We start from the raw sequence: 15,961 nt of genomic DNA, 5'->3' as shown, positions 1-15,961 counted from the left end.
AGAAAGCAGACTACTTGCTAATCATCTGGCTACGGTAGCTGTGAAACCAAGGAACTGGTGTTAACTTCTGGCTCAATAGGCTAGGCAAGAATCTCCCAATAATGGCGAATGGACTAGGCCAGGAGTTACACTCAAGATAGCAGTTGTGTGTGAAGAGTTCAAAAACTCGTTGAAAAAATGTGAAGAATGAACTTACTCACTTTCAGTGCAAATGGGACAGCATCCTTTTCGGTTGAGGATCTTTCCCTAAATGGGATAAATATAAACAATATTTAATGGTGGGGGAAACACATTTGGAGCAATGGTTACCTTTTGAAAGTATAGAAAAATGTGGAAAGCAGGGAACTTGGTACCTTGACTTCATAAGGCAGGTGGAAAGCCATTCAGAACTTTCCTTCTGCAGCTATGTATCTGTATACAAATCTGCAACCAATCTACTATACATTTTGGAAAGCAATTTGTTTGTCCATTTGGTTGTTGTTGTTCTCTATAAGCTTGAACACCTCTCAAAGTGATGTCTCCAAACTTGGCATGAGGCTTCCCAAGGTGGGGTTGATGCTTGGGTGCTAGGACCATTTTGAATCAAGATGAAAATGTGGCTGTGGTGTGACTATATTTTGGCATTGGTTTGTCAAGATAATTGTTAATTTCAAGATATTGTTGCCAAACCCAGCACAGGATTTCCTGAGATGGGGGTGGCAGACTTTGTCACTGTTTGGCTGCCGGGTGCCATTCTGGATCAAGAAGGAAGACTGAAAGATCACTTTGGCACAGCTTCACACATTTCTTGACACAGATTCAGCCTTCTTTCGAGATATCAGTGCCAAACTCAAAGCGAAGGTTCTCAAGTTGGGATGGTGGTTTTTGTTGTTGTTGAAGCTACAGGAGCCATTTTGAATCAAGATGGCAGACTGAAATGTAACTTTGGCATTACTTCACCCAAAGGTTCAACAGGATATTATTACCAAACTCAGGACAAGGGTTCCCAAGGTGGGGGTCCTGACCGACATTTGGATGCCAGGTGCCACTCCGAATCAAGTTGACAGACCAAAACATGAGTTTGGTGTGACTTCATCTGATTTTTGGCACAATGGGCCCAAATTCACAAATTACACTATCCAATTTAAAAACACAATTTATTTATTTTTTGCTTTCTAAAAGGTCATGTCTATCCCTGCACTGTTGGGGGGTGTACACTAGATGATCCTCATTTTCATTTCCAAATCTACAATTCTATGGTTCTATTGTTTTCATAATGTCAGTCAACGTCATGCTCATATATATAAGTATCAGCTAAGACTATAGTGGCTCCCATATTGGGGTAGTAGAAGCAAAAATAAACTTGGTTAGTATTAAAAATAATAATAATTTTAAAATATTCAATGAAGTATATTCAGATTATTATATACTATACATATTAGGGGCATATTAGTTGCATTGACACATGTTTCTTTAGCATTCAGCACTCAACTAGTGAACAATTTACACAGGCTTCAAGGTAACACAGAAGAAAAGCAAAGTTAAACACTTTTGCAAAGAAAAATGGTAAAGGGAAAGACAGACAGCCCAAAGAGGCATATTGACTATTGGTGCTTATCTAAAACATACTCCATGATTGTCACTTAAAAGAAGCAAAATTGGAATCAATAGCAACAATGTTCCAGAACTTCATCCAGCCACCCCCAAGTCAGGACAGGTTGAAGGTGTCTTGAGGTCTATTGAGCACTTCAAGCGTGCTGAAGAAAGTAGCAGGTAAAGAAAGTCTATTTGGAGCTGGCTTGCACACTCTTAATATAGTGGGTCAGTACTTTGTGGGACGCGGGTGGCGCTGTTGGGACGCGGGTGGCGTTGTGGGTTAAACCACAGAGCCTAGGACTTGCCGATCAGAAGGTCGCGGTTCGAATCCCCATGACGGGGTGAGCTCCCATTGCTCGGTCCCTGCTCCTGCCAACCTAGCAGTTCGAAAGCACGTCAAAGTGCAAGTAGATAAATAGGTACCGCTCTGGCGGGAAGGTAAACGGCGTTTCCATGCGCTGCTCTGGTTCGCCAGAAGCGGCTTAGTCATGCTGGCCACATGACCGGAAGCTGTACGCTGGCTCCCTCGACCAATACAGTGAAATAAGCGCCGCAACCCCAGAGTCGGCCACGACCGGTCCTAATGGTCAGGGGTCTCTTTACCTTAACTTACTTTGTGATACCTATAGAAGAATACCTATAGAAGAATAGTAGTGAAGGCCTGGTCAAGCTGGTGTGATATAAACAAAGCTTTTTCCACAATCAAAGCTCTAGCTGTAAGGCTATGTGGAGTTTTGTGTGCCTTATGCTTGCAGGTAAAAATAGAGCAAAGGGTGGAAATTGCAAATTGCGCCATGATCCAACGCTGACAGGTTGAAATTTGAACTGCAATAAGAAAGGCCATGGCGAGTTGGCAGAATTTGGAGGTTGCAAAAGAAGTGTGGGGAGGTCTAAAGAACAGTGGGGGGTATTGAAGGTTAGAATATTGGGGAAAGAGGGGAAAGATCATAGAGTGAGAGGGAGACTCACTCAGACACGTACAAAGACTTTTTAATGCCGGATATTTTGCCACATGGGGTCCCCAGCCAATTTCTGAAGGCATAGGGGACTGAAAGTTCTACCATAAGGAGAGAAATTGGAGTTTGGGTTTCAGGCAGCCATTTTTGAATGGCAACAATCTCCCCGTTGCAGCAAAAGTCTTATAGCAATTGCTTCCAATTGTTGAATGGAAGCCTCGTAAGCATTTCCTTCGCTTTTTATTTTTTTAAAAACTAACAAACCTGAGTCGTATCATTTCTTTTTGTGTGGTCTGGATTCTGTGTCAGTGCTTATAGTGAAACAGATGGAACTTGACCACCTTAATTGAAGCTAAGTCGCTTCCTGGATCCAATATGCCTATAATGTCTTTTAAAAACTGATGTTTTAGACTCTGATCCAGCAAGGGGGGGAAAGAACCTAACTCCATCACCAGAGGCTGTGAATACACTATACCTTTAAAGCAAATCTGAAGCACATTTCCCCCCTCAAAGAATTCTGGGCAAGGTAGTTTACCCTTCACAGAATTACAATTCCCAGCCAACCCTGAAAAAACTACAGTGCCCAGAATTCTTTGACAAGATAAATGTGCTTTAAAATTGTGAGTAAACGGGGCTCTGTTGCTTGCAGTTTCGGGGTATGTTTTGAGGACAGAATACGTTTTCCTGTACTCCTGGCTTAGTGGAGAGTCAAATGCCATTTTAATCTCATCTGAATCTGTAAATTATTCCTGCGTTTTGAATAAAGACAAGGCTCAGTTCTTTATTTGATATGCTGAAGAGGCCAAACCTTTGTAACAGCTTCTGGCAGGAGTAGCAGTGGCTAAAATTAAAAAAAAAAAACACATGTGGTATGGTGGTTTTTTGTTTTTGTTTTTGAAGCTCCAGTAAAAATCTTTATTAAAAAAGTAGCTTAATTAATTTCATTGGAATTAGCTCGAATGGAGAAGATTCAAAGCGCTCCTTTGTGTGTCTCCAGGGGCTTGGGCAGGTCCAGTGGGATTTTTGAGTTTTTTTCTTTATAAAGCAGGCTCCTTACGCCATACCTAAAAAGGCTTCTCAAAACTACCTTGGTTTTTACAAGTGATTCTCCATGTGGCTTAAGCAACAAAAGGCCAAAGCCCCTCTGGGTGCATGGAACTACCGGTAGTTGTGCTGAGCTTTGGATCCCAGCCAACGAATCTAATTAAGAAGTCAACCTTTGGTGGCTAGATGGCTGTGCATGAAGTCCAAACCTGAGGTTGCAATTTGTTTTGCTCCAACAAGTCATCATCAGTAAGTCAAGAACAACCACTGGCTATATATTGTGGTTTGCTGAGAACTATACAAACCACAGAGCCTAGGACTTGCTGATCAGAAGGTTGGCAGTTCGAATCCCAGTGACAGGGTGAGCTCCCATTGCTCGGTCCCTGCTCCTGCCACCCTAGCAGTTCGAAAGTACATCAAAGTGCAAGTAGATAAATAGGTACCACTCCGGCGGGAAGGTAAACGACATTTCCGTGTGCTGCTCTGGTTCGCCAGAAGTGGCTTAGTCATGCTGGCCACATGACCCGGAAGCTGTACGCCGGCTCCCTTGGCCAGTAAAGCGAGATGAGCACCGCAGCCCCAGAGTCGGCCACGACTGGACCTAATGGTCAGGGGTCCCTTTACCTTTACACAAAACAGAACCCTTGATTTGGGCATAATACAAAGCCAGAGAGCATGGTCTCTTTTCTCCACGCACGTGGGAAGGAATGAAGCAATCCAGAAGGACACAACCAGGGTTAGCCATTAACTATGGTTTATGTGGCACATGAAGGAGGCATCTGCAGCCGAGAGAGAGAGAGAGAGAGACAGAGAAAGAAAGAAAGAAAGAAAGAAAGAAAGAAAGAAAGAAAGAAAGAAAGAAAGAGATCTTTCTCTCTTTATAGCTACTGTCTGATCCTGTCAACTGGAGATGTTAGGAATTGAACCTGGAAATGCAGCTATGTTCCAGCCACTCCCAATTTCCTTAGATGGGACAATTTCTTTATACACACACACTTTAGATGGGCAGTCCTATAACAGAAGTTTTGTGGATAGCATACAAGATGGAAAAGAACCTTGTTTTAAATAAAAGAAAAACCAATTACAATAAAACTACCATAAAATGTATCAAATAAAACATAATTATAGTATCAAAAAGACCACTTTTAAAACAGAGAGTAGAGGAACATATCCCCTCGGTATTAAATCAATTAAAAACACAAAGCAGAGCAATAAAAATTCGCAGAGCTAAAACTGCCCTAAACCACCACTTAAATTAAAAAGCCTGGAGGAACAGAGAAATATTTGCCTGCTGCTGAAAAGACATTACAATTGGCGGCAGGTGGACCTCACTGAGGGGGACTTTTCCTACACAGTCATCCACCATGATGCCTGATTTGGCAGAGGCACTTGCAGAAAGGGCGTCGGATGCTGACCTCAAGGAACAGGTGTGGGAAGAGACGATCCTTCAAGCATCAAGGTCCCAAGCAGCAAAAGCTGGTAAAGGTCAAATACAGCACTAAGATATGCCAGGCTGATCTCTGACTGGAAGCCTTACCTTTGCACCTAAGCACATAACCCCTTGGCCATCCTTATGTTGTTCTTCTAAGCCAGGGGTCTGCAACCTTTAAGACAAAAAGAGCCACTTGGACCCGTTTCCGAAGGAAAAAAAACTGGGAGCCGCAAAACTCGTCATTATAAAAATAACGCACGCACCACCCCCATGCGACGTCACAGCCAGTACAGCGCCCGCCACAGTGGGGAGTGTCGGGGCGCACAATGCGCCTCCTCCCCTCGCTAGTATCCACCCCAGAGCCGCGGCAAAGGTGTAAAAGAGCCACATGCGGCTCCGGAGCCGCGGGTTGCAGACCCCTGTTCTAAGTGGTGCCGAATATTTTAATTATCCACCTCCCTCTCTGGATTTCTAATCAAATACTTGCAAATTCTCCTCATCACTTGGAAGACGACCAGCTCAGCACACAGCACATCACTGTAATTACCTCTAGTGTGCTGAGTTGTAAGGATGAAATACATTCTGCACATGCTCACAAGCACATCCTTCTACATTACCATGTTACTTATTTTCCAGGGCTGAGCCTTGGTTTTGAAACCTTTCATATTAAAAACCTGCCTTCAAAGCCACTGTGATATAGCAGCTAGAGGGCTGGTCTTATCACAACTCAACCATAAAGTCTGGTGACCTTGGATCTTAAGTCATCCACTCTCTCAGCCCAACCTACTCCGCAACTTTGTTGTGGAGACACCACCCTGAAGGAAAAGCAGACGATGGGAAAGCTATTATAAAAGTAAGAATATAAGGAGGACTACATAATGCTGACACCAACTCATAATCTGGTGCCCAAGAAAAGCAGCCAAGGTGCTGCCATTTTGCAGAGTTGCTTCCTTCAGTATAAAGCACCTGTTGTAATAAATCACCTTCATGTCCTTTTAATGGGGGTGCTACAACGCACTCCCCCCCTCCAATCACCGTATCCGGAGGGGAAGGTTTTAACTGGGCAAACTAGACTAGCACGGCTGGGACGTACGTAGCTGAAAAAATGCCTCTCCGTTGCACTGGATAGTGTTACCTCAGTGTTTTCATAAAAGGGCTGCAGCCATCAAGGAAGCTGCAAGTGGAAGGAATTCAAGCAAAATTAGGGTATGCCAGCCAACCTGCTATGGCTGGTTACCTGAGCCACCATGCTGGCACAGGAGTCTGTTTTTGTCTTGTCGAATAAGGAAGCCCATTATTACTAACATGTGCTGCTAGAGTTCGTTAGCACTGAAGGCTCCCTTAGGAGTGGCCTGTGAGATGCAATTCCAATTTTGCCCATGAATATTTATAAGCAGACCACATTTGAGAATCTATGAATTTTGTAGGATATTTTATTCTTCCCCTCGTTTTATGAGAGTTTCAGTTTTATATCAAGCGCTATCCTTTTATTTTTCGTATTCTTTTGAAAAGACAGAACTAATTAGGGTTTCTTTCTTTCTTTCTTTCTTTCTTTCTTTCTTGGTGGTGGTGGTGTTCCATTGTGCAACAGCAGCAGCTGCTGTTGTTTTGTACCTCATTTGGCACTGGAGTATGACCAGCAACTTTTCTTTCTGTTTGTAAGAATAGCAGATGTGTACGAAAAAATTCAATACTGTCCACGTTAGGCATGGGACACAGGCCCCAGAGTAAATCCGAAGCCCAAATTTGTAGGCTCAAAATGTATCCAGAGAATTAATCTCTCTAAAGATTGTCATATAACACCAACTAAGCCTTGAGTTGCCGCTGAATGCAAAGGACGATGGATAGGATTTTGGTAACCTGTTTTCAGGTCCGTATCAGACATCTGGCTACCAGCCTGGTTATCCACAGTGGGTCCAGAAAGAGGCTGAAATGACTCAGCCTTCCAGCAGGTCCCAGGGCCCCTTCAGATATCAAATCACTGGGCCCATAATCCCAGGGGCTTCCACTTTTGCTGTACCTCTCCTAACATGGATCATGCCTTCCCCCCAGAGTCCAAAAAGGAAGAAGCACAGCAGTCTAGGCCTGGGGGGACTTCTGTTCACCTTGCACAAGTGGGAGTTTCCAAGTGCTCCTCGCACACTCCCCCTCTCTGGCATGTACACTGGATGACTCCTGACCCTAGCTACTAAAATAGCTAAAACAGAGCAGAGTTGGGCCCCTATACAGACAACGGGCTCAAAGTCCTCTGGACACCAGTGCATCCAATGGCCCAATGAACATTGGAAGCTGCCTTACAACGTGTGAGTATTTCCTACACAGACTGACAGCAGTTCTCTGGGTTTCAGACAGAGGATGTTCCATTTCTAATTGGAGATTCCAGGTATTGAGCTTGAAACTGTCTACATGCAAGGCATTTGCTCTGCCACTCTACCAAGGCCCTTCTCCACAACCATCATCGGGATACAGAAGGCCTACTTGCTTTAATTTGGAATTGAGACACTATTAATCCAGGAAAAAGGGGATGGGGTACTCAGAAAAATTACAGGTTGTACCAAAATTAGGAGACATATTAACAGACATATGTTGTTTCTCAACACTTTTAAAGAAAAATCTCAGCAAAGTTAATGGAGCTATCATCATTTTCAGTGCTCTGTATGTAGCCAAAATAGCACCATCCATGCACAAAAGGGATCATCATCAGGAGAGTCTAGAAAATCAGAGGGGAGGGGATATAGAATGGCGTATCGTGCAAGAGAGTATGGTTGGCTGGCTGGATCTTTGAAGAAGAGCAATCCACACTGCAATGTTTTCTATTGTTGCAGGTCCCAATTGTTAACACTACACAGTCACATTGCTACCAAACAGGCAAGCAGGTAACTTGACATCCACCAAACACCCATTTCAGTTTCCCCTAGGAAACCTGTCTAGAATAATGAAGACTTGCCAACTTTTAATTTTATAAATTTAATAAATAATAATAATAATAATAATAACTTGATTTTAACAATTCTGGTGAATCGACAGGACCAGGGTAGCATGGCAGCAAAACACAGTGTCCCAAACTGCCTTGTACAATGAACATTATCATTGGCATGTGCATTGTGAAATTACTAGTAACACATTCATTATGAACCACAGCGCCAACTGATTCTGCATAAAATTAGCCTCTCATTTTCATTTTTTCCCCATTCATGAAATGCATTCAAATGTAATGTTATAGCTTCATCCCCCATCTCTCAAAACACAAAGATTAGTATTAGATTACTTAATCAGCCTTAACTCAAAATCAACAGGAAGTGATTTTTTTTGTTGGGAAGTAATATGAGGCTACTTCAGATGATGAAGTCTGTTATGGCTGATGACATGATGCTTTTATGATTCATGGCTCTAAAGAACTCTCTCTGAAAATACTGTGAAACAGCCTATCCATTATTTTTTGTAAGACCACGCCTCGCTTTCTTGAGCACAGAATAAGATACATGAGACACAAGCAGATAACCGTGGACACTGAAGTATAACAGAGTTCCCAAGAGTGTTAGAGGTACAAAGTAATATACTTTCCCTTTTGTAATTCCCTCTGGGAGGGGTACCAGATAAGGTGCTTTTGAGACGTTTCTGAAGTGATTCTAATCTAGCAGGATTTCATTACCCTGCTTCAGTAACATCTACATGGCAAGACCATAGTTAAGTACCACATTCTCGAAGTACAAATGTGCTTAGGCTCACACTTGCTCATCTTCACAGAGTAGAGGTACCCTGAAACTCACACGTACACATCTGCAGATAGTTGCTGCAGCTCTGGTATCTCTAAAACTCTCTAAAATCTCTCAAGAAATCTCTTTAAAAGAAGGAAGCAATTGCAGGCAGCACTGAATTACGTTTTTGCTGTTGGCAAATGTGCTACTTTCTCCTTGCAAACACAGATGAATGCAAATCTGAGGACATCAGTCTGTGAGACAGTCAACAGCAATGCCAAATTTGTCTACTAACCCTATATAAAGACTATGCAAATGTATTTACCGCTTTCTTTACCTACACCCACCTGTAGGAGCAGCTTAGCAACGTACACTGAAATCCTTAGCACACTTGCATGCCAGCAAATTCCACTGAAATACTAAGGCATACTTCCAAGTAAGTAAATTTAGCCAGCTCCAAACATTTTAAACAGATACTTATTAAGCAAATCACCATGCCTATGGCACAAGACACCCAATGAAGGCAAGTAAAGCGAGAGAGCTATATATATACCCAGCATGAAAGGAAAGAGCACTAGTTGATGTAAAACTGGGATTAGAAGTCACTGAATCAGAAAGAAATGTCTGGAGCAGAGCAGAAGAAACAGGGGGAAATGTGCTGTCCTGTTCTGAATATTTCACTCTGCCCCAGGACTTGGAGTCTCATTCTGGTTCTCCTTTTCCCAAGTTTGCGTAAACCAAGCCTGCCAAAGTTTCTACTGAAAAGCTCTATCAATTTATAAACAGGAGGAAAAGGACACACACTCACATGAGGGCAGCTGCTGACTGGAATGCACTGCTTCTTGCGACACTCAGTCTTGCCTTTCACACAAGCACAGATGGTGCAGTTAACGGAGGACCACATCTCTCCATCCTGCAGGAGGGAGAACATGATACAGCCATCAGCTGGGGCAGCAGAAGGAAGCAGTTCCAGTAATGCATCATCCTGTTATACAAGGAAAAAGCAACTCTCTCCCTGTTGGGGAGTTATGTCATTGTTTAGTCTAAATCACTTCTGAGATGTCCATCTCCACCCAGTTGGATTAAGGATGGAAGCTCATCAGGGATGGTTTTTCACTCTGATCCTTCCAGATAGAGGAGTTTTACTGTACGCTTAATGAAGACGTGTCAGAATTTTCTAGCAACATCCTGATTAGTTGCCTTTCCTCCTGAAAAACATTCGAGTTGTGATCACACAGTATCATGAACATCTCATTTGGGATGACATAATTATAAAAATTTGATTCAACACAGCCACTGTGATTGGCATGTTTAAGTTACCGCGCGTGAAAGTATTTGATAAAGATGTCAGGACACTGAAAATTTATTCCCAGATGTGGCATCGTTCTCCTTCAACCCAGGAATGTACTTAATACTGAATTCAGATTTGGATTACTTACAGTGCAAAGGCAGACATCTGATCCACTAAACATCTGAAAATGCTTATAACAGATAGAGAACAAAAATTACCCAAGAATTCTAGCAGGTACAGAGCTCTGTGACTCCAAAGTGCTGCTTCAGAAATGCCCTGGCTTCCTTCCTTATGGACTGCTTGGGCCAAATGCAGATCTTAAAGCATTATTTTACCCATCAGAGGTCCAGCCACTGTTCCTTTTCTATGCAACTTACAGAAACCTTTGATTTATTGGAAGGAAATGAAGGTGGGGCAGATAGTAACAGAGTGCTGTGGATCAGTGTGATGCAGAATATCATAAAAATGTGAGAGGAACCCATTTATTTATTTATTATCAAATGCCGGCAGCTTCTATGAGTCACAGGTGAGAGCAGGGTGCACTGTGGGTAATCTGTCTCAAGATAATGACCGAGTATCTGACACAGGACACAGTCCTCTGGGATTTCTCAAGTTCTCTTGCAAAGTACTCATTCACTTTATTTGTGGCTTTCAGAAGACCATTTCCCAGTCAACTATTTCCCATGAATCATTTTTCTCCCTCTGCTACTCTACATAATATTTTAATAAATGAAGAAGAGAGACACTTGAGGAATTCAATTTATCTGAATTCTAATGTGAGCTGACCTCATCTGCACTCTTTAGACTAATGTGTGGATCAGAAAATAATCTGATTTTACACTTTTCTGAACTTTACAACGCCTTTCTTGGCTTTAAAGTGATCCCCCTCAGATTGCTCAGTTTATAATCCCAGTTTTGAAAACTGAGGCAATAAACCAAGAAGTAGTGGACATATGGAAAAAATAATTATTAACACATCTCAACAGACCAAAGCAAGTATTAAAGGCAAAACAAAATAAAGGCTATTTTCCACAAAACGCAATGTCTATGGAACTACAAGAAACAGAGACAACTAACTGTATAATAGTTCAACCCTATACATATTTACTTAGAAATAAGTCTCATTATGCTCCATGGGCCTCTCTCCCTAGAAAGTGAATACAGCCTTAGGAAATAAGAATGATTGTACACATTGACTATGCCACTGTAAGAGGCTGGACAGTCATTGTCTGCTGTTATAATTCTGATATTTTGTTCTGTGGAATACTAGTCTGGATCCCAAGATCTGAATTTTCTGCACCTGGAAGTGGTTTTTAGACATGAGTTTCTGGAACAGCAGTCTTACCAAACCCCAGACTTCAAATGCCTATTTCGAAACTGAGGTGTGTTTCAAAAGCAGTGTATGGCTTGGGCACTTGGGTTTAAAGAAAAAAGTCAATCCTTTGTATGCACGTGAAGTAGCTCCTTTGAGTACAAGTCAATATGATAATCACAAGGAGTCGTGCATTTGTGTGTGTGTGTGTGTGTGTGTGTGTGTGTGTGTAAGAAAGAATGCATGTAAGAAAGAGACAATTGGCTGGTGGCACAATGGTTTTTCTGTGTGTAAGCACCAATTGAATGAAGAGTAGTTCCTTTCAATTGACTGTAAACTGGGTTTCCAGGACCTACGTACAGTGCAGCTTTGTGCAATGTGTATGGGGGGAATGCAAATTAATGAAAAGCAGCATTGGCTGAGTAAATACAATGTGCATAAGGGATTTAACTTTTCATCTGATCCCTGGATCTCTCAACACACAGATGGTCGACACAGTGTCAGAAATCAGTTCCAACGGGGGGGGGGGGGGAGAGAGAAATTCTGCATGGCTTGAAAAAACAAGCAGGCACCCAATAATATGGGAAGTGTTTTGGGAGGGAATCCCCAATGACCCTGGGTAGAAGGAGGGCAGGAGTAGATTAATACCGCATGCCTTCCCAACTCATGAAGCACTGCATGTATCTATAGCTGTGTACTTTATATCCAAAAAGGTGAATTCAGCTCCTATTGGCTCACCTGCGGGTGGGAAGAGAGGTTCCATTTTGCCTTTGTCTATTCAGCCATGCTCTATACAGGCCACAGAGAAATACCGTATTTTTTGCTCTATAAGACTCACTTTTTCCCTCCTAAAAAGTAAGGGGAAATGTGTGTGTCTTATGGAGCGCATGCAGGCTGCGCAGCTATCACAGAAGCCAGAACAGCAAGAGGGATTGCTGCTTTCACTGTGCAGCGATCCCTCTTGCTGTTCTGGCTTCTGAGATTCAGAATATTTTTTTCCTTGTTTTCCTCCTCCAAAAAACTAGGTGTGTCTTGTGGTCTGGTGCGTCTTATAGAGTGAAAAATGCGGTACCTTTACTATAGCTATTGGGATGTGCTAAGGAAACTGAATCACATCATTATAATGCATTTTATAGCACAGGGAAGCAGCACGGCTATCTGCCTAGGCAGAAAGGAGTCAGTTTACCAGACTGCAGAAAGCTAATCTTTTTTCTGTTTTATTTTAATTCCTTGTGTGGGAGCCTCTCTGCACTACTAAAAGATAAAACCACTGCTCTGGATTCATTGCAACCTGATGATTACTCAAGTGTTGCAATGATACCCATGTGGGGCAGTTTCTTTTTTAAAAAAGGGCATTTACCCGGAAGATCTTGTTGCCAAACTTGCACACTTTTGTTTTCTCTGGGGACATGTATGAGACACACTCCTTGCAGCACTGCTCTTTGCCTTTAATGCAATCTCCAGGAGGTGAGCATTTCTTCTTACACACCACAGTGGAATCCTACATGGAAAGAGGAAGGGAGGGAGAGAGGGTGCAGATAAGAGGGTGAAGAGGATAACATTCCCTCCTCAATTAGTGGCTACTGGGTACATGAAGTGGTTGCTAAACTGATGCCACTATGGAGACAATGGAAGCTACAATAACACAGTAAGAATATCTACACAGATGTAATATGCATGGGGACTGACACAAGAAAAATGGCTAGGAACACTGAACCTTTCAGGCTGTGCCTACCCCATACACACACACACACACACACAACCTTGTGCAAATTAATTGAAACAAAGCATGTTTTCTATCTTACTCGTAATCCTGTACTCAAAACAAACACAAAAAGTCAGTTGATCATTATGGTGTCGGAAGTCTGCAACCAATAGAAGGAATGATGCGCTCACCACAATATACTGATGTTCTACAAAAGAGAGTTATTCCAGAGCTGGAAAAGAGGTATCCTGACAGTACTGGGATATTGCAGCAGGACCCAGCCCCCTGTCACACATCGAAAGTGGTGAAGAAATTCATTGCAGAGCAGCAAATACAGGTACTTGATCGGCCAGGGAATTCCCCGGGCCTAAATCCCATTGAGAATTTGTGGGCTACAGTGGTACCTCTGGTTACGAACTTAATTCGTTCCAGAGGTCCGTTCTTAAGCTGAAACCGTTCTTATCCTGAGGCGCGCTTTCGCTAATGGAGCATCCTGCTGTGAGCGCCCCTCCAGCACACAATTTCCATTCGCATCCTGGGGCAAAGTTCGCAACCTGGAGTAGCTACTTCCGGGTTAGCAGAGCTCGTAACCTGAAGCGTTCGTAACCAGAAGCGTTTGTAACCAGTGGTACCACTGTATTTGCAAAAGTCGCCTCTGTGCTGTAGACTGTACGACTATGGAGAAGCTCATTCAGGAACTGATTCAAGTGTGGTACAGGGATCCGAAAATCAACAGTGACTGTTCAAAACTAGTAGACTCCATGCCAAACCATGTTCAAATGCTGCTTTAAAATAGCGGAGGTCATATCCGTTACTAATGTACGCATATGTGAGCTTTGTACAATAAACTACATTATTTGTTTCAATTAATTTGCACAAGGGTGTACACACACACACACACACACACACAAAATTTCTATACCACCCTTCATCTGAGGATCACAGAGTGATTTACATAAGAACACAAAAATACATAACATAGTAACAAACAAAAACAGTACCCCACACCCAGTTTAAATGGCCAAAATGGTTTAATTAGTCAAAGGCTTGGGAGAAGAGGAATACTTTTGCCTGGTGCCTAAAGACACCAGGTGAGTCTCCTTGGGAAGAGCATTGCACAAATGGGGAGCCCGTTCTCCTGTTGCCACCTTCCGGGCCTCTCACAGAGGAGACACAAGAAGAAGGGCCCCAGATGGTGTTACTTTACTAAGAGATGCATCTGAAAGTCAACGGGAGCAAGCACTGTAGCCCCCAAACTATAAAGGTATCACTGCTGTACCATGAAAATGGCATGAAGAAGGGTTTACTACCAACTCACCCTGCAGGTACACTTAGTACAATTGTCGTATGCAAAAGAGGCTCCATTGTCATAAACATCGCTGTGAAAGAGGCAGCTTCCAAATGGGAGATCAAACACTTTCCTCTGCCCTGGGAAATACAAACACAGGAAAAAGAATGTGATTTAAAGGGAGCTGCATCATCAACAAAGATAGCTATTGCTCATCTGCAAACTATTATTGACTGGATTGTTCTGTTTTAATCCATTTATACAGGATTTGTTTTTTATCCTTTTCTATACTGTTTTGAAGAAATTACTGATTACCTGAGGCAAAGATAGGACGATGGCAAATTTCTATAAAACGTGTGCAGTGGAGGGATTCTAAACTACTTATTTGTAACAGCTTGCCTTGACACTAGACTTCTAGGTTCAATGGGAAAAATTGTCGGGTCGATGTGAATGATTTTTGGAATAGAGGGAACAGAAGTTTTGTTCATTTGCTAATAAGCAGGTCAGAGTATTGCTCTGTTTATTATTTGAATATTGTTAATATTGTTTACTACTATTTACATGGCTAGTATGTATTTTCCACAGATGTCATATCAAATATTAATGTATTAGATGATTCCCCTCTTCCTCCCTATGGTATTATGTACTGTATATTTTTCTTTGCTGGGTCACTTGGAGACCTTCGGGTGACAAGCGACTAATAAGTTTAAATAAATAAATAAATAAATGTATGGATAAATGATAATCACATAAGACTATTGATCCATCTAGCCCATGGCCAGTGGCACGTCTGAGGGTCAGGTAGAGGGTTTTCCTAGCCCTGCTGCCAGAGATCTGTTTGCAAAATAATAGTAAACTCAATTATCTGGGTACCAGTTCTCATGTGGCCAAAATGGCATCACCCACAAGAAAGAGACATCAATAAGCTTGGTGAAACCCCAAGTTTTAAAGAACCACAATTTATTTATATATTTTTTGGGGGGGCAGCTAATGTGGGGGACCCAAACTGACTTTTGAAGATGAATATGAGAAACCAGAAGGGAGGGTTAGTGGAATGGAATATCTAGGACAGGAACACTATACACTGCAACATTTAGCTGCAGGTCTCACTTTAATTACCGGTAATTGACCAACTAACCCATTTATGGACTGCTTCACAGCCTGCAACCAAAGGAAGCAGCGTACAACAAGATAAAAAATTAGATAAAGTACAAACCCCCCACAAGTTCTAAAAACAATTAAAAACATCTCTACAAACACTAAATGCAATAAAACGATTTCTACAAATGTACGATTAATATCCCATAAAAACAAAACAAAAAAATGTATTGCAACAATGGAGTTGCCTTAGTTTAGGAAAAGCCAAGAACTGGACCTGGGTTTTATACACACAAAGCCCATGTTTTATGGCTTGGCCTAACTTGAAAATGTGCTTCTATGCTCTTTACTAAGAATTTTGTTTTGTTTCACAAAGACGTAAAACTCTAAGGTCATACAAGACAACCCCTGAGTCCCTTATATCTGATTGCCCTCATACTTGTCACCATTTTGGACAAGCACTGCTATTTCTGTATTGAAGTACAGACAGATACAGACAACATTGTATTGTAGATTTATCCCTATTTTACAGCTTGAGGAAAGGAGGCAAAGTGACTACACC

General features: G+C 42.1%; 1 protein-coding gene across 1 annotated transcript in view; it reads right to left on the bottom strand.

Moving 5' to 3' along the window:
• BMPER (BMP binding endothelial regulator) overlaps positions 1–15,961 on the bottom strand; it is a 177,280-nt gene that overhangs the window by 63,963 nt on the left and 97,356 nt on the right. The window contains exons 8-11 of the mRNA XM_080975869.1: positions 14,332–14,441; positions 12,669–12,809; positions 9,514–9,618; positions 201–246 (exon numbers count right to left, since the gene is read on the bottom strand). Of these exons, the coding sequence (XP_080831995.1) occupies positions 201–246; positions 9,514–9,618; positions 12,669–12,809; positions 14,332–14,441 (402 nt within the window). The remainder of the gene's footprint in view (positions 1–200; positions 247–9,513; positions 9,619–12,668; positions 12,810–14,331; positions 14,442–15,961) is intronic.

This window comes from Podarcis pityusensis (genome assembly GCF_964106645.2).
Source record: "Podarcis pityusensis genome assembly, chromosome: 12".
Classification (NCBI taxonomy): Eukaryota; Metazoa; Chordata; class Lepidosauria; order Squamata; family Lacertidae; genus Podarcis; species Podarcis pityusensis.
Note: the sequence above shows the minus strand (reverse complement) of the source record. Positions and strands in the feature narration are given on the sequence as shown.